We start from the raw sequence: 19049 nt of genomic DNA, 5'->3' as shown, positions 1-19049 counted from the left end.
ACCTCCCTGCTTTCCCCCACATCCACAGAGCTCACAGTCAAGGTGCTGATGCCTGGCTTCTTCACAACGGTGCTGTAAATGACTGTTCCAGGAGCAACATCTTCTGAGACTTGGACCACGTCCCCTCCTGCATCAGCAAGAGAGATGGTAGCAACAGGATTACTCTTCTAGTTAGTGGGGGTGGACAGCTGGCCTTGTGGTCGCGAACATGAATTGTCCCCTTTGCTAAGCAGGTTTCACCTTGACTTGCACAAGGTTGGGTGACTACAGGTGAGAACTGCCTGCTGCAAGATATTCCCCTTAGGGGATGGGCCCCAGGTTCAATCCCTGGCATCTCCAGGTAGGGCTGGAAAAGAATCCTGCCGGACACCTTGGAGACTCACTGCCAGTCAGTGTGAAAAATACTGAACTGGATGGACCAATGATCTGATTTGATATAAGGCAGCTGGCTCAGATCCTCACCCCTCCTGCCTTATGAAAAACAAATGGCACTTTTCTATCACTGCCCTCATCTTCCTCCCTGTTCCTGCAAAGCCAATGTCCTGTAGCCATGCAGGCTACTCACTGCCTCTTTCAGTGCTTGGTGGAATCCAGCTTTCCCCCTGCCGGGTGTCTCAGAGTGAGTGAACCACACTAAAACTCAGCTCACAAAGCACTGTTGTCTTAGGCTGCCAGCATCCTAGCAGGATCTAGGCAACCATGCTAGTCTTACCTGTGCCAGAAAATGAGCTGCTGCAGTTTAATCTGTCCGTCCTGGTGAGCTCAATAGAGAGCTTTGCTTCAGTGGCAGGTTCTGTTGGCATACACTGTGCACTGAGTGTCAAGGTGTACTGAGACACCTGTCGGGCATCCAGGAAAGCACTGGGACTAAGGCGCACCTGACAAAACACACAAAAATCTCAGCATGTTCTCTAAGCAACCACCAGGAAGTATAGACCGCCAGCCCTACCTTCCTCCTTTCCACATTCCCCTCTACTTCTCAACAATACAGAGAATGCCTGCCCCACATTGACAATGGAAACATCTGACACACTGGACTGCCTTAATAGCCCTAGACCCTCTAGCCAATGGGGAAAAGATGTGCAGTACATGCAGACAGAAAATACAGTTGTCTACAGTTACCATTCTATGTTCTGTGGTTAAAACATCAATCCCAGAAAGTTCTGGGTATTCTTGTAGGAAGGAGATTCCCAAAGTAGCATTTTAATGTTTCAGGCAAAGGCAGAATCAGATTCAGTGGTTTGAAGACTTCAACTTAAAAAGCAGCTAGATAAGAAGTAAGTGTACATTTTTCTGTGCTGGAGGAACCCCTACTAACTGAGCAAAGATACACCTTTTAAAAGTGCTGATCCTCTTATATGGAGCAGGGGGAGAGCAACTGGCCCTATCCAAACCCAGCACAGCATCCCTCCCATGGCTGTTGCTGGTACCTGCCTTAAGTTGCTTTTTAGATTGTGAGCCCTTTAGGGACAGGGGACCATCTTTTAAATGTATTATTTATTTTTCTATGTAAACCACTTTGAGAACTTTGGTTGAAGAGCGATATATAAATATTCATCATCATAGTAGGAGCAGTAGTTGATAAAAAGAAAATACCTGTTCTAAGGTCCCCAGAATAGCTAAGTTTGAATCAGGAAAGAGCTGTCCGTGGCACTTAATGGCTAGTCACCAACACACCTCCCCCATCCCTGAGGCAATTTTGCAACTCTTTTTAAAGGGTTGTGTTTTTTGTTTGGTCAGGTGAAGAAGAATACACATAAACACATCTGTGCCACTTAAACAAAAAACAAGTGCACTGCTCCCCTGGTGTGAAAGGTGGGGCACAACTGAGGACCAGACCTATAGCTGGAGGGGGTGGGTGTCTAGGGCATCTGCTCCCCCCACCCATTTTTTTAAAACAAAGCTGGCCTCCCTACTTTTTTGGCACCCCCTTAAAAAAAAAATCCTTTCAGGCTGGCTATAAGCCGGCTGCAAGGACTCACAGCTTCTCAGCTTAAGAAGCACCTCACCAAACCAATGATTGACTTACTGACATGTAAGTCTGCACTGATAAATTGTCTGTAATACAAGTTATGAAGTGTTACAAGGCATCTTCCCCTCCATTTTGGGACTTAGTCTCTCTACAGGACTGTGTGAGTCAGTAGAGACTAAAGTCTGGTGCTGTGAGGGTCAGCTCCTCATTGGACCAAAACAGCCGTCATGCAACCTGAAGTTTGATCAGAGAGCCTAGGAACCCAGACACCACTCCCATGTCTCCTGCATTGTAAATGAGGCCCATTTCCATTTTGGAACCAGGTCCCAGGACAATCGTCATGTCCTGGAACACCAGCAAACCACACCCTATATTACAATCATAGCAACTTCAGAGTCCCTTGATTAGATCTGACATACTAGAGCCCTTTTGTGTTGAGCAATGTCTCCACCCATGAGTTCACCTCCTGACTCTGCAATAGAAGCTTTAACCAAGTTTTCACACTTTGGAAATCCCCTTTCTTCTAAGCTTCTTCCATCTCTGCAGCAGGAGCTCCCTGAAATGATGCTTCACTGTCTGGGCCTGATCTGAAATAGTTAATCTATTCTTCCAGATTTAGTGCTACTTCTGAGTTTCTAGGTAGCTACCAGGCAGCTACCCACTTCCTCAACAAGCAGTTGTAGTAGGGAAAGGGACTTCCCTAGCAACTGAGTAATTCATTTTAGCCCCCAAATATAGTCCTCCTAATGAGTTGGTGTTCCAAGGCACAAGCCTGCAACCAAGAGTCCACAAGTTATGAGTCGTAGGTTCAAACAAGTGTGGTAAATACACTACTGATGAAGAACCTGTGGTAGCCATGGCCACCCTTAAAATGTGACATTTGTCTTTCCACAAAGACTGGCTCATTGAAGTTCCTCAGATACTTCCCATTCATCTCACTGGAGCCTTGTTTGGCTTTGTCATGTGTACTACATGAATCCTCTATTTCTGCACTAATTTAGGCTAGTGAAAGCAAGGAGCCGTCAAGATCCAGAACAGACCATACTGAGCATTTCCACAAATGACAGAACACTATATGGCACCCCCAAGCAACCAGATTTTATTTTCTTCACAGATACTTCTGAGAGTAGTTGGAGCACTGTCTGCAGCAATCTTCCTTTTCATCCCTACTTGCTTTCTTTTGTAATAATGTCTTGTCCTTTCCCCATTGTTTGCTTCTCAAGTCAGCAGTTCTCCAGTTTGGAATAAGCAGGTCCACTAAATGGAGCAATTTACCATTACCAATTCCAGTCTCCTAAGTCCATGTCTGAGTGACCTGCTGCTTTTTTCCACTCTGATTCTCCGTTCTGTAAACATACCTTACATTAATCCTACTTTGATCTATATAACACATACCTTCTACTGGACTGTGTCTTCGGGAACACAGGACTGTGTCCGTGCTCACTGTGCAATTCACATCAGGACCCTCCCAATTCCTCATTGTTTGATCTCCTGGAAATTTTGTTCTTTTTGTATATTGTATATGCAAAACTTTTTAAAAGTTTTGTTCCAGATGTATAAATAAAAGGCTAAGGACGCACATGGCAAGCCCCACCCACACAGTGCTTTACCAATCAGAGGTAACAGAGCAAAACCACAGTGGGGACTGGGGCAGTGGGGATTCCATATGCAGATGGCGGGAGGAGCCTATGATGGGTATGGTCAGTTGGAATGCAATTGTTACTAGTCAGAAAATGTCTTTGATTGCAGAGGAGAGAAGATAGATAGATAGATAGATAGATAGATAGATAGATAGATAGATAGCAGGCAGGTGTCAGCAAAGACAGGGGACATGAGAGAGGAAAGAGTCCCTTCAGGAGAAGGAGGCTGCCACTGTGTGAATTAGATGAGGAAACAAGATGAATAAGATCTATTAACTCAGGAAGGGGGAGAGCGAGGGGAGGAGAAAGAAAGAGAGAGAAAGAAGGGAAGGGAAGAGAGAAAGAAGGGTGAGGGACGGGCCCAGGCCTGGGCCCGTCATTGTCCTGAGGGGAAAGAGTGGCCATGGCGGCAGCAGCAGCGAGGAAGGGCCCGGTCAATCGCTGCAGCTGTTCCTGCGGGGAGGAGCAGAAGTGGGGCTCAGGTGAGGGTGAGGAGGTCCCTCGGGTTAGGGGGCTTCGGTTTGGCCAATTGGTGCTGGCAACGATACAGCTGCAACCAAGAGAGGTGAGAGATGAGGGGGATGGAAGCAACGGGATGGAGGAGCAAGAGTATGGCTTAGGTGAGGGGAGAGAGATCTCTGAAGTGAGGGGTGTGTGGTGGGGGGTGGGGAGCAATCAAGTACTAGCACACAGATGCTCTGTGCCACTGTTCCCTCTAACAGGGATTCCCAGATGTTGTTCACTACAACTCCCAGCATCCGCAGCTGCAAAGGCCTTTGTAGTCCACAACATCTGGGAATCCCTGTTAGAGGGAACACTGCTCTGCACAGGTTAAGCTAGTTAATTTTTAAAAACCTTAAGTATTAATGATGATTGGTAATCTTCTCCCAGAAGCATCCTCATCCTCAGTGTGTGAGAAAGAGTCAAAATTGCATTCAGCATTTCCTGAATGCAGTTCAAAAGTGGAACTTAAAATCCTCTCTGAAACTAAGGGAACATCTCTACTTACTACATATTTTAAACTGGATTTAAAGTATTTTAATTGTTGCAGCTCCTCTCCCCCGCAACCCACCTGGGAACTGTATCTTTGTGAAGGTGCTGCAAATTCTCTAGCCCCTTCACAGAACTACAGTTCCCAGGTGGGAGCCATTACAGATACAAAGTTCTTATCTATGAGCTCAAGGGCATGAAAAACAAAGTCAGATTTGTGTTTTCTACAACACAAGAGTTATATTTCATCCTTACAACTCTTCTGGATACATTTAATTAAAACAGAGACAGATGTTTGGGGCGGCCTACAAATTTGGTAGATAGACAGACATATATTAAATACAGTGGGCAACATCCAGATTTTGTTAATTATGACAGTTATGATTAAACATCATTGAAATCAACGAGAGAAGTAGAGAAGAGTGACTAACTTAGTCCAATTAATTTCAATGGAACTTCATCATGATGAACTTAGTCGAGATGTTGCCCAGTATTTTTTGCAGCTGAACACTGGCATTTTCTATTCACTAATCCCAGGTTAAAACATTATCCTAAAATATCTACACAGAATGCCACAGACAGGAAGTCTCCCTATTCTCATGGGTCCTCATGGCAGGAAATGCTGCCCCCTTGGGGTGATCCAGAGATTATACTAACTCTACACTGGTCTGCTGTACCTGGACGATGTACACATCCGTGGCATCAGTAGTTAAGTAGTTTACAGGATTGAAAAAAGAAGTCGTGGGGCTGATGTTCTTCAGAGATGCACTGAATGCACTGGAGGATGTACAGTTGACAGTGACGTTGGCCACAAGCGTGCCTGGCCCCTCACTGTCCTCCAGTTTCACAGTAGTTGGGAGGCCATCAAACACTACAGCAGAGAGAGAAATCTATAAGAGAGTGTTAGTCCAACAGCTCCACTACCACTGCAGAGCAACCCCCTTTTTGACATAGCACCCCCTCTCTCCATTTTCAGTTTCCCACCATTCATCTCATTTTTAATGCATACCCTGCTTTTCCACAAGAAGTTATTCCCAAAGTGGCTCACGATACATTAAAAACCCTTGTAACAAAGAACAAAACATATCAACATTTCACTTAAATTATATCAACATATTACTAAACAATACAATATCTCCTTTCAATAATCATAATTGCAATATCACAAACATTTTATAACGTCTCATTGTAATAAGCATTTCAACACTAAGCAATAAAGCCACAAAATACTGAAGCAAAGAGAGCAGAGATATAGAAATGCATCTCCACTCCATACAGGCACACCATGCCAGAACTGAACACAGCTTATTGCTGCACAGAAGTTTACCATTTTCCTCTGCATTTAAACAAAAAACATGCACTAGTTGTCACAAATTCTGGCAGTGACCTTTGGAAAAATAAAAATCAAGAAAATAAGCTGCTAAAACAAGTACTTCATCATGGTTTTTAAAACAGTTTTCCCCCCATGGAGTTGCCATCAGCGCCATCTGGGGTGATCGTGCTCAGCATTCCCGAACAGGTAAAATCTGTTATGGGATGAATCAGGGCCTTTTCTGTTGTAGCCCCAGCACTTTGGAACAACTTGTCTACAGAAGCCTATTTTTGAGACTTTTAAGAAAGATAGGAAAGCAGTTTTATTTGTATAGACATGATTTACTAGAAATTGCTTTTTGCCTAGATACCATAAGTCTAATACATTATGCATTTTATCTTGTCTTAGTATGCTTTGTTCTGTATCAGTTTTGTGTGACTGTATCTTTCCAGCTGCCTTGGATGGCAGCCTTCTAGCCATAAGAGATACCTACTTTTTGTGTGGAGATATGGAATCATGAACAGGCAGAAACCTTGCCTCCCATCTCGTCTGAAACAATCATTTATAAGGGCTATCATAGAACAATAAAATGTTAGAGTTGGAAGGAACATTAGAGGTCTTCTAGTCCAACCTCCTGCTCAGAGCAGGAAACTGTTACAGCATCCCCAAAAGATGGCTGTCCAGCTGCTCTTTGGAAACCTGCAGCATGGCAGTACCCTTTGTAATGTACAGGGGGAGAATGACGGGGTCCAGCCTGTTTCATTTTGCCTGAAACACACAGTCTCGTGTTTAAATACCTGGGATGTGATGTGTAGTTGCTGAGTAAAGAGAGGGAAAGGTAAAGGTAAAGTGTTCTGTCAAGTCGATTTCGACTCCTGGGGAAAGGGATAATAGGCAGGCTGAAAAAAGTAATAATAGGCAGGCTGAAAAAAGGACCAGTTTAAACTTTTTAGCTGCCTTAGGCAAAAATCCGAATGGGGCAGGGGTATTAGTGGTTGTAGTCCTTCCTCCATTATTTTCCCACTGATGCCCTGTTGCAACATAAGTAGGTATAATGTGAAGAAGGAGCTACAGCTAGGAAACCGATAAGGGCGGGACATATCTGCTCCCTGCCCAACACGCTGTTTCTACAAAAGTTCCCCCCACAACCCAGGAGGCAAATTTAAAAGAGGCAAAAGAACATTGGTTTGTTTTGTTTTGTTTTGTTTTGTTTTGTTTTACAAACATGCTTCTTTTTAAATTATGCCTGAGATGTTCTATTGACAATAACATTCCCAAGTGCACTGCTTTCCACTTCTGTTCAGTTGTATGGAGGAAAGGAGCTGCAACTGGAAAAGCCCCATTGGAGAGGGGAACATCATTTCCCTTGACCCAGCTGATGCAATCCAAGAGTCTGGGCCTCAGGGACAACTGCATCCCTCCCAGGGGTGTAGCTAGGGGGCCCATGTTTGCCCCTTCCCCAGTGGCCCCTTGGAGTGAGGGAGATAATGAAGAAGATAGGGAGGGTGGAGCTGGTGGGCCCTCAGGAGCTGAAGCCCCAAAGTTCTTTGAACCCATCTGCTCAATTGTAGCTACGCCCCTGATTCCCCCTCTCCCAGGGTTTAGGGCAGGCAAGGGTGTCGCTATAATGGATGGGTTCAAAGAACCCAGGGCCCCAGTTCCTGAAGACCCCCTAGCTCCACCACCCCCATCTTCTTCATTATCTCCCTCGCTCCGAGGGGCCTCTAGAGAGAGGGGTGAACACGGGCCCCCTCTCCCCTAGCTACGCCCTTCAGAGGGGTGGGAAAATGTGGCCTTCCAGCTGTCGTTGAACTACAGCTCGCTCAGCCACAGCCGCCATTTGTGGAAGGCCAAGTTTGTCCACCCCGGTTCAGGGGTTTGCCTCCCTTACACTGCCCCGGGCAGCTTTCCGTCTTGCCTATGGTTAGTCTAGCCCTGGCTGCAAGTCTTCCTAGGGTCCAACTACATTATTTTTGCAGAGGGGTGAGTGCAAAGATAGGAACGCAATCTCAGTGCAAAGTTCCGGCTGCCGAGCAGCCTTCAGCGTATCACCACAAAGCTTCTGGGTCACAGGTACCTGTCTGCTCATCCTTTATTTCAGAGCATGACCATTTATGAGGGAGTCACATTATTCTGGTTCCCAAGCAAGTATCTGGAGAACAAAGTAGCCCCTGAAGATTCGGCTAGCCATCTGCGTGCTCATCTGGAGTCATGTGGGCTTGTACACACATGCTTGTTGGCTATAACCCATGTTTGTCTATGTTCAGAAGAGCCAGCTTTGTTGTCACAGCTGTTGTGCCTCCTGCACACAATGATCCTCTTTTTCCCCCATCCCTGGTGGCAGACCAGTAGGTAGGGAAGTCCACAGGCCTCCTTACCTGCAACTCCAGTCACTAGCTCTGGGGAGAAAAGAGAGAAAGATTGTTATGGTCTGCCTACTATTGGGATCATTAATACATCCACACGATTTCAGCCAGCACGCATCCAGGCACATCTGTGGGTGGGGTTCCTAGGCTTTGAATACTTGTTAGCAGCAGCTGCAGCTTGTCATGTGGAAATGAGAACACAAGCTGCTGAAATGTCACTTCCACTTCCACTCTTTGCTTCTGGCAATCCTGACTCTTACAAGAGATATGTGATAGCTCTGTTCTTCTCAACATGGGACCCAGGAGATCTGATCTGCCAGGATGCTGGGCAATACAACAATCTTTAGTTATAGGCCTGCCTCTGTTTCAATCAGAGCCCAGCAAGAGCACTAACACTGCAGGAAAACCCTCTTTGGCTACAGGGTCTGTCCCACTGAGAGAGCCCCGCCAGAGAGCCCCCTTTGAAGAACTGGGCTGGGGTCATGCCCCACCCTTGCTAACTTTTACAAAATTGTTATCAAGGTGGAGGTGGAGTTCTATGGGTCAGGGTGGGAATGGAGCTCAGAGTGGAATAGAGTCTGGGACATCAATTCGCCCTTCTCCTGGTTTCCATATCTTATTTATTTATTTATTATTTATTAAAACATTTTTATACCACCCAAAACTTATGTCTCTGGGAAGTTTACAACAGAATAAAAACAAAGTAAAACATTCGTTAAGACAAAAATGGGGGAGGGGGGGACACGCACATTACAACAATTTAAAAATTTTAAAATAATATTTAAAACAGCATTAAAACCATTAAAACCATTAAAACAACATTAATTAAAAGCCTGGGTGAAGAAATGTGTTTTTAAAGACTTTTTTAAAGCTGTCAGAGATGGGGAGGCTCTTATTTCACTAGGGAGCGCATTCCAAAGCCTCGGGGCAGCAGCGGAGAAGGCCCGTCCCTGAGTGGCCACCAGACAAGCCGGTGGCAGCTGCAGACAGACCTCTCCAGCAGATCTCAGTGGACGGTGGGGTTCATGCAGAAGGCGGCGTTCCCTTAAATGCCCAGGGCCCAAACTGTTTAGGGCTTTATAGGTTATAACCAGCACCTTGTATTTTGCCCAGAAACATATCGGCAGCCAGTGTAGCTCCTTCAATACAGGAGTAATATGGTCTATTCGAGATGACCCAGAGACCAGCCTGGCTGCCACATTCTGGACCAGCTGTAGTTTCCGGACTACGTACAAGGGCAGCCCCACATAGAGCGCATTACAGTAATCCAGCCTGGATGTTACCAGCAGATGTACCACTGTTTCCCTGTCTTGACAGGGAAATCTAACTGCGGGGAGAGGGCGACCCCCCACTGAATGCTTTTGGGGCAGGATCTTCACATGACACTGGGACTGAGTCACCCATGGCTCTTACCCATAGCACAGGCAGCAAGGAGAAGTGAGAGAAGATCGTATGATTCTGATCCCATTCTGCAAAGAAGCTGGCTCTGTAGTTAGAGCTGCCTGTGTCGTCGCCTCCTCAGGTTGTCAGGTGGGGTTGCTAATGACACTGGGCAGGGCAGGGCAGGGCTCAAGAGGCAGAGCTACCCAACCCCTTCTCGCTTGTGATGTGAGAGACAGCAAAAACCTCCAGGTTGCCCAGGTTTCTGAAATCCACAAGTTTTGAATTAGCATTTGGATACTTTGCTAGGATTTGTAGCGCAGAGGAGCAATTCACTCTCATGCCTTTGGAAAAAGCTGCCCGGTATGCCAGGAGAGGGAAAGGCCACATGCACTCATGGTGTACACACATCCTGGTTGTGCATTTTAGGGTCAGTGGATGAAGTATTGTCCAAACTGGCCCTCTGTGTGATGTCGTCCAAGACAAGTTCCCATTCAAATACAATAGTGCGATATCCTGAGTGTGCGCTTGTCAGAAATGGTCACTCTTTGTCCCTTTTAGGCTTCAGTTACACTCACACTTAGCCGAGGGATCAGGACCTTTTGAAGATGATGAAAGGCCCAGGGGTTGGGTGGTCATAAGGTCCTTCTTCCATTCTTCTTGAGTATATTGTGTGTCAACATTTATGTGCAAGGCCAAATGCCCTCCTTATATCTCCTCTGAAAAATGCCTGCTTGGGAGTCAGAACCATTGGACTCAATGGGATTTACTTCTCAGGAAATATTCATGGGACCGAGTTGTTTAAAAAGAAGAAGGGGGGAAATCAAGGTCTAGGCACCCCACCTTTCAAGTTTTGAAAGTGCTGCAGGGGTGAGGAGGAGGAAAGGTTGCCAGCAGCCTCCTCTTCTCTCCTTGTGCTTCTTGCAAGCTTTGCAAGGATGGAGAGCTGGTCTCAAGGAGAGGAGAGCTGGTCTTGTGGTAGTAAGCATGACTTGTCCCCTTAGCTAAGCAGGGTCCACCCTGGTTGCATATGAATGGGTGACTAGAAGTGTGAGCACTGTAAGATATTCCCCTCAAGGGATGGAAGAGCAGAAGGTTTCAAGTTCCCTCCCTGGCATCTCCACGATAGGGCTGAGAGAGATTCCTGCCTGCCACCTTGGAGAAGCTGCTGCCAGCCTGTGAAGACAATACTGAGCTAGATAGACCAATGGTCTGACTCAGTATATGGCAGCTTCCTTCCTATGTCCCTATGAGTGTGAGGGGGGAGGTGCTCCAAAGCCTGCAAGGGTCAGATTGGTCATGGGAACAAAGGAAGCTGCCTGATATTGAGTCAGGCCATTGGTCCATCTAACTCAGGATTCTCTACACAGACTGGCAGCAGCTTCTCCAAGGTTGCAGGCAGGAGTCTCTCTCAGCCCTGTCTTGCTTGGAGATGCCAGGGAGGGAACATGGATCAACCTTCTGCATGCAAGCATAGTCCTGAAGAACTGCTCTGATGGTAGTGGCAGAAGGCATCTTTTTACCTCTGTCTGCTGGCACCCCAATGCCTGAGACCACCACCTCACCTTGCCCCATAAAAAGACCACCCTGACCACAATAAAAGAAAGAAAGCACACTGGGACATCCCTGGGCCTGGTTTGAGTCTCCAGAGCAAGAGAGAGCGATGACAGGCGTGGTGTGCAGAATCATGTTGCTTTTTATATCCTCCTGCATAGAAAAGTGCAGCTGCCCTCTTTCCAGCTCCGTATTCCCTATTGTGGATTTTGGCTGTACTTCCTTCTCCCAGAAACTCTGTGTGTCGTCGCACATCACCAAGCCTAACTAAGCGCAGGGCTCCCTCCCGCTCCTGGAAGAGCTTCCCGGACAAGAAGAGAATAGTGTGGCTTTAACAGGGTGAGCGGGGGGTGGGGCTAAAGACGGCTCCGCCTTCTGCTCCGGCACTCATGTACTGACGCACAATGACCGGAAGGGTGCACTCTTGTGTCACTCTGCACTTGTCAACACGTACCGTACATGTTCGAAACAAAACTGACTCGGGCGCGTCTTTTCTGAGCCACACGTGACAGCTGTCCCTTCCAGTTGAGTTCAGCATCAGATCCGCAGTTCACTCGGAGGGTCTAGATCCATCCATTCCCTAACTTCCCGCCATGGGGAGATAGTGCCAAGGTGTGTGACTCTTGGGAAGAGTCTTCGGGGCGGAATCTTCCCGTACAACCTGCTGTGCGGCAACTGCCCCTCCCCTCCGCACCCCACCCTATTTGGTGGAAGTCGAGAATAACCCATGGTCGAGCAACAACAGGTAATACCTGCAGAGGGATGAAGTAACTCACGCGCTTTTCCCATAGGGGATCGAGCCGCTCTGGGAAGAGCATCGAGGTTCCAAGTTCCCTCCCTGGCAACATCTCCAAGATAGGGCTGAGAGAGATTCCTGCCTGCAACCTTGGAGAAGCCGTGTAGACACTACTGAGCTAGATGGACCAAGGGTCTGACTCAGTATATGGTAACTTCCTAGGTTCCTCTGTTCCTAACTGAAGCCCCCAGCGCCATCAGCCAAGGGGACACCCATTCCTCTGTATGGAGGGCATCTCATCAGGTTGGCATCACCTGCTCATTTCTGTGTCTCTAACAGCAGTATGGTGGGTAGAAATTCGACAGGTAAAGCTTTTCCAGTATATATAGAAAAAACTTCATCTAATGAATCCCATACTGCTGTTTAAGATACAGTTGTAATTTGGTGAAGTGATTAATAGGGTTTCCATCAACTCTCCACTAAAAAATGTTCATCTCTCTATTATAATAAGTGTAAATCTATTGAGATGAAGATTGATATAACAAGTAATTTGTAAAATTCATTAAAACATGCCATGCCAAGTCCTAGTCTTTGCTATAAATTTATTAGAGAGAAATATCTATTATTTCCCTAGGAGAGGGAAAGAGGGAATCTACTCTTAAGTGCAAACTTGCACTAGGTACCTATCCTTCATACTCAACCCTGTGTGTGACTAACCATGTAATTTAAACCAAAAGGATTTACACTGCGAGACCTTAAAAGGCCAAGTTGAAGACAGAGCATCCTGGAGAGAATCTATCTATGTGGTCGCAAAGAGTCGACACTGACTTGGCAGCACTTAATCAATCAATCAATCAGTTGTGTACTTCAGGGATTACCAAATGCATTCTGAGGAACTCTTGAGTTCCTCCTTGAGAAGAACAGTATAATGAGCAGATAAGCTTGCTCTGCTGAAAGACACGTTGCCCACCACTAATTAGTTATCTTCTCCTACAAAGTGTACCTGCAGCTTTGTTCACACACTCAGAATAACAGTGAGGCCTGACAAGCCTGATTAGTGCCCCGCGTGAACTGGAGCACATAAACCCTAAAATATGCCCCATAACATTTTACATCATGCTGGCCTTCCGTGACAGACGTGCAAGGGTTCTGTAGAAGATGGGTTAATGTGGAAAGGGTTCCCTGAAGGCAGAAAGTTTTAAAACCACAATCATTAATAATGTGTTGGTCCTGATTTTATTTCTCACCATTTGGGACCTACCTCCTTGTAGCACCACCAATTCATTGCTTTCCCACTTGCCTGTCCATGTGGAATTGCAACATTCCTGTCACACTGCAGTTGATATCACATCTTTTTGACCACTGACTGACCTTCCCCCCACCCTTCACCTCTCTTGTTTCTGTTGTGGTCTCTTATATTTGCACTTACACCTCTCAAAAAAAGAACTGCCGTGTTAACAACAGTCCACATCAGTGGTCATTGCACTGCAGTACTACTACTCTCAAAACAGTTGGATTTTTTGCATTAATAAATATGCTTATTTAAGTCCAATAAAAATGCAGGTGGATGACAGATGAGTGTGAACCCTGCTTGTAAAGAACAAGAGAACAAAGTGTGACAATCCCAGAATAAGCACCCAGTTGGAAGGCAGCTGAGCAAGAGGATGCTATTGCTACATGCACCTTCTTCATTTGGCTGCTAGATGGTGCTGTTTTGCCAGTGAGAATGTATGTCCCACCTACAGTAGACATGGACATCCTGAAGGGGGTATTCATACTGGCAGCAATTTCTGTTCTTTTTGGAGCACAGAACAAGGGAAAACTGGGAAATTCAGGGGATATAATCTCCCTCTGAGTGCTAGAGATGGAGACTATGAAAGCAGATTAGGGAACATAAACAAGGAGAGAGGGGAGCCTATCTTAGTGGTATGCCCTGAGTGCAGTGTAGGCCTAGAGAAGGCTGTCAGGAGAACTTTGGACGGAGGAATATATATTATGCTGCATATTTGCCTGTACATTCTGCTTCCATTTGTGGCTGAATTTCCAGCTTCTTATTGTTGCACATACATTGAGGGTCAAGAGGGGATTAGTCAGTGAACCAGATGACCTCTCAAAGCATGATTTGATCTTACTTTTAAAAATAACCTCATGGCTTTGGAGAGCGTCTTGTTTTTGAAGCTCTCTTGTTTGTATTCTGTTTTGTTTTGGTTTGGGTTTGAGGGTGGGTTCTGCTCTTGAGTTTGCCTACTTTGTAGCAGATGTAATTAGAGATGGCAAGCCTGTGGTGCATTTTACAGCTTCAGAGGGATAGATAAATATAGCTGTACCTACATGCTCACATAGCTGTGGCCAGGCCTGAATGGGCACCATTCAAGGTCACTGTGTAGGAAACCTAAGAGTGTGGGAGGGGGAGGGAGAAAGGGGGCCCTCTGGGCACTGGCGAAAGTAGACAGAAACAGGCAGGCACAGAGTTCTAGGGAAACATTTCATCCGTATTTATCACTGAGTTTGGAGATTATGGAAGTATTGTAGGGGACGTGAAACAAACATGTTTTCCCTGGCTTTTATCACTGAAGTGGGACTGAGAAGTATTGACAAGAGTAGACTAGCAGGAAGACTGAGGGGAATTTCTGGGATACAAGAAGACATCCTGAAAGATGGGGCAGGAGAAGAAGAGATTGCAAGACGGGCATAGCAGTGTGCTGAGACAGCAGACACTGGCACTGTGTGTCTGGGGGAAAGAGGGGAACCCACGCCTGAAAGAGTGGGGAGCAGGAGTGTGGAAGCTCATGTTTAGGGGTTCAGGCAGGCAAGCTGCTCAGGGCTAAGTTGCGGAGCAACTTGAAGTGACATTGGTACTGTAAAACTGTTGTAGAAGGGTCTGCAAGTTGGGTTCTGCCCCCGCCCTGGTGCCTGTGTTGCTCAAGTATTTATTTGTTCTTAATACATTAGAAGTTGTAGCAGAAAGAGGAAGTTCTCATGGCCTTGGCAAGAGGCCCCATGGGGGGGAGAGAGTGCACTTTGAGAGGATTTTGCACAGGAAAAGAACTGCCAAGGAGTGGGGGTGGGAAGGCCGCGTATCCGTTTCTCCAGCCAAGGAAGGGCTGAGAGAGAGAGAGAGATTCTGCAGTCTGTGCAAAGGCTGGCTGGGAAGAGTTGGCTTAACAAGTCAGGAGACTCTGAAGATCAAAACTGAATCCAATAGAAAGCCAGAGAGGCTGGGAGAAAGAGGAGACCTGAATGAATGGAAATGGGAGTCTGGAATGACTTTGGGAGGAATCCTTAACATGTGCCTCCTTGCCCCTCTTCGGGCAGCTTCACCCAGCAAAAACCATTGCTATGTGTTGGCAAACATGTAAAGTGTGGATAACATGCATGCGTTTTTAAACACCAGTGTACAAGTGTCTGAGAGAAGTCTCATTGGCCAGGGTTCCCAACTGCATGTACACGGGGGTTGCAAATGTGTGTTTGTCATCCACACTTTATCTATTTAGTTTACTGCAGGAAATACTTTGTGAACGCACACAGCAATACTGTTTGCCAAATAAAGTGTGCAGTTGCTCTTTGTGAGATAAAGCAGTCTGTACACTGACACAGAGAGAAAGAGTACCTGGAACCCAATCCTTACACTTTTTTTGGATTGCCAACTGACCAAAAAAAGAACTGGCAACCCTCCTGTTATGCTTTTAACAGCAGCCTGATATGCAGAAGCCAGCAGATGAGGTTTTTTTCACAGCATGCCTACAAACATTATCACCTAACAGTGTCTGCACAGCAAGGTGCTATTAAAGGCACAGTGACAGAGGAACTGAAAAGTTGGCAACCCTAAGTTATTTCACCTGCCTATGTGTGCAACAAAGTGCTGGAGCAGGGATAGGAAGACCCACAGGAGCACTCAGACTTTGTTGCATGTTAGATTAGCAAGCATTTGTACTTAATGACTTTAACTGCAATGATTCCTGTGCAGTGAATCAGCCCAAGCTAGCAGAGTTGGCTTCCTGTGCAGACCCAAGGGCCAATTTTCCATGAGCACCGTGGAGCACAGGGTTAAGCAAGGATAGTCTCTCCAGAATCCATGTTTGAACCTATCTTCATTATTTCTTAAATTTAGTAACTGCTTGTTTTTATTAAAAGTGCCCAAAGTGGTCTACAAAATGGTTTCAAATAACACAGAACAACATTTTAAAAACATACAATACAAATGCACCTATATTGGGGCCATATAGTTAAAGAGTCTGCTTGAAAGCAGTCTAGCCAAAAATATTTCTGTCCTTTGCCATAAAGTGCCCAGTTACAATATCTGTGTAAAGTTTCTGTGGGGCATTTCAAAAGATACAGTAGGCACCAGTGTGATATCTGGAATCAAGATTTAAGAGAATGAATTCAAGGGCCGGAAGCATCTTGCTCATTATCCAGACAAACAGCCACAGTGGAGAACATAAGGTTAAGCCTGTCCCAAAATAGTCCCATAAGAGAAAGCAAAACAATCCATCTGACTGTCAAAAGCGGGCAAGTTTTTACCCACAATGCTGCTCACGCCCATCTCCCAGGCATTCCACCCCCTCACAGACTGTGAGGGAAAGGCCTGACTTCCTGCCATAGAAATGGCCTGAGCAAGTTGCCCTCAGTCGCTCAGTGGGTGTGTACGAGGGAGCTGCTGCAGCTTGCACCTGACCGCCTGGAATGAGTAGGTTGAGAGAAGGAAGAGCCTCGAGAGTGGGTGGGGTGCCCTCAGTGCTGCAAGGAGCCTGTTCTGGAGGCCAGCTCATGCCAACTCAGTGGATTTGGAAAAGTGCCCTCCCTTCGTAATAGGCTGACCCAACACCCAACTACCAACCACTTTTGCACAAAGAGCATCCTCAGAAGGGGGGGGCGTGAATTCAAGCTGAGGAGAGGAAGTGGTGAGAGCGGATTATAATGCTGTCAGTAGCAGTGGGTTAAGGCCATGCCTGGGTTTTCTTCCTTGCTCTGACTGGGTGCTGCTACTTCCGCTAATGTTAACTGGCAGGTACCTGTAGCACCCTAGCAAAGATAAAGCCCACTGATGTTCTTCTTTAAACAGAAGTATGTGTAATGGCTGGGAATTCCCTTCGTTTAACTGCTGAAGATGAGTCCAGTCAAGAGAGGGATTGCTGCTGAACGCACATGCAGGGTCTCTTTGCAAATCAGCACCTTATTTATCCACAGGACCTGGTTAACAAAGCAGACTGCCAAATGTGTCTCCAACTTAGCAACAGCATGTTGACAAAGAGAAGAAGGGGCCTGCTAGATCCGTCCAAGGTGGGTCCATCTAGTCCAGCATCCTGTCTCCAACGGAGGCCAGACACTCAGATGCCTCATCCTGGAGCCCACAAACAGAAAGGTTTTTGGAAATATCAGCTGGAACAACAACTACTACTACTACTACCACCACCAGCACCACCACTACAAATATGTATATACCACATTTCAACAAAAGTGCTCAGAGCAGTTTATATAGAAAAATAAATAATAAATAAAATGGTTCCCTGTTCCAAACGGACTCACAATCTAAACAGAAACATAATAAGGTAAACACCAGCAACAACCACTGGAGGGATGCTGTGGTGGAGTTGGAGGACAGTTGCTCTCCCTCTGCTAAATATAACGGAATCAGCACTTTGAAAGGGGCCTCTTTGCTCATTTACTTTCATTGCGTTGCACTGCATTTTTGTACATGTATTTTGTATTTTTTCCTGTTTTGGTCTGTTGTGATTTAATGTGTTATGTGTTTTTATTTGATGTTTTTTAATGCTGTGTTGTGAACCGCCCAGAGAACAATTTGTTATGGGGAGGCTAACAAATAAAGGAAGTTTGTTTGTTATTCTGTTTTAATCTATGGTTTTAACTATTTTATTGTGATTTTAAATGTTATTTTTTGTATTCTATTTTAGTTGTGAGTTTTGGGCAGTATACAAATATGCTAAATAAATATATATTTTCATGATGTACAACTCCCTAAATCTCAACTGAAGGGCAGAGACACATTTATGAAACAAACAAACACATGAATGAAAGAATAAATTTATGAACAGCCCTCCCCGTGGTCAGCCCTATGGCCCGTTATTCTGTGGTGTGCTATTATAGCTAATAGAGATAGGACTGGAAGAAATTAAGGGAGGATCTTCTCTTCTGAGCTGTTTGGCACAGATTAGCCATGTTGGTCTTGAATACAAGCAGAATACATTGAGGCAGTGATTCTCAAACTTGGGTCCTCAGGTGTTACTGGACTTCAACTCCCATAATCCCCAACCAAAGGCCACTGAGGCTGGGGATTATGGGAGCTGAAGTCCAATAACACCTGAGGACCCAAGTTTGAGAATCCCTGCATTGAGGCTATTCACAGGTCCGTGCAAAACCAGGCTAATGAAGCCCAGCCCCGTTTTTCACACACGTGTGAACCGCTGGGATTGGGGCCGATCCCGGTGGCGCTCCCTTCACATCATTTATTTGCTCATGTGTCAGCTGCAGCTGGTGCACTTGGTGGAGGGGAGAATCCCAATAATGCACCGTGCACTCATATGGTGCATTATGGGAGCTCCGGGGGGCGGGGCAACGTGCTGGGGGGTGAGGCAACTGGGGACCAGGGCAACTGGCAACTCGGAGCTGCAGGGAGCAGCTGCTGATCATCTGGGCGGGAAGCAAGGGCGATCATCTGCGTGGGGAGGGTGAGTGCAACCTGTGCTCCCCACAGACTGCCCCCGGAGCTCTTCTCCCTGATCATGAGAAGAGCTCCAGGGACTATCAAAGTAGATGTAGACTGTGTGCAAGAAGCACCTAGGATCAGGAATGAGTAAAACATGCTCAGATGGCTCAAGGAAGTGAGCCGTGCTACATGCTACAGGAATAGTATATATACTTAGTGCCATGTTTGCTTCAAAGAATGCACAATGCTGGGTGAGGGCGATATGCGGAATCAACCCTGCTGTGTCGGATCATGACCACTGTGATCCTTAGTCTATGGGCTATTTTTGATTTCCCCCCAACTAGGGGCATCACCATTGCTCTCTTGGCATGTGGTAAGGAAACAACTTCGGTGATTTTCAAAACATGCCCTCTAGAAGCAGCACAATAAATATAT

The 19049-nt window shown here is 46.1% G+C and overlaps 1 protein-coding gene across 1 annotated transcript in view; it reads right to left on the bottom strand.

Annotated features, from left to right (window-relative positions):
* Positions 1-11675, bottom strand: part of CDHR4 (cadherin related family member 4) — a 34648-nt gene extending 22973 nt beyond the window's left edge. Inside the window, exons 1-5 of the mRNA XM_053293433.1 lie at positions 11669-11675; positions 8293-8313; positions 5295-5473; positions 713-878; positions 36-124 (exon numbers count right to left, since the gene is read on the bottom strand). Of these exons, the coding sequence (XP_053149408.1) occupies positions 36-124; positions 713-878; positions 5295-5473; positions 8293-8313; positions 11669-11675 (462 nt within the window). The remainder of the gene's footprint in view (positions 1-35; positions 125-712; positions 879-5294; positions 5474-8292; positions 8314-11668) is intronic.
* Between the last annotated feature and the right edge of the window lie 7374 nt (positions 11676-19049).

The sequence above is a fragment of the Hemicordylus capensis genome, chromosome 2 (genome assembly GCF_027244095.1).
Source record: "Hemicordylus capensis ecotype Gifberg chromosome 2, rHemCap1.1.pri, whole genome shotgun sequence".
Lineage (NCBI taxonomy): Eukaryota > Metazoa > Chordata > Lepidosauria > Squamata > Cordylidae > Hemicordylus > Hemicordylus capensis.
The sequence above is the reverse complement of the archived record's forward strand: the minus strand, read 5'-3'. Positions and strand labels throughout refer to the sequence as shown.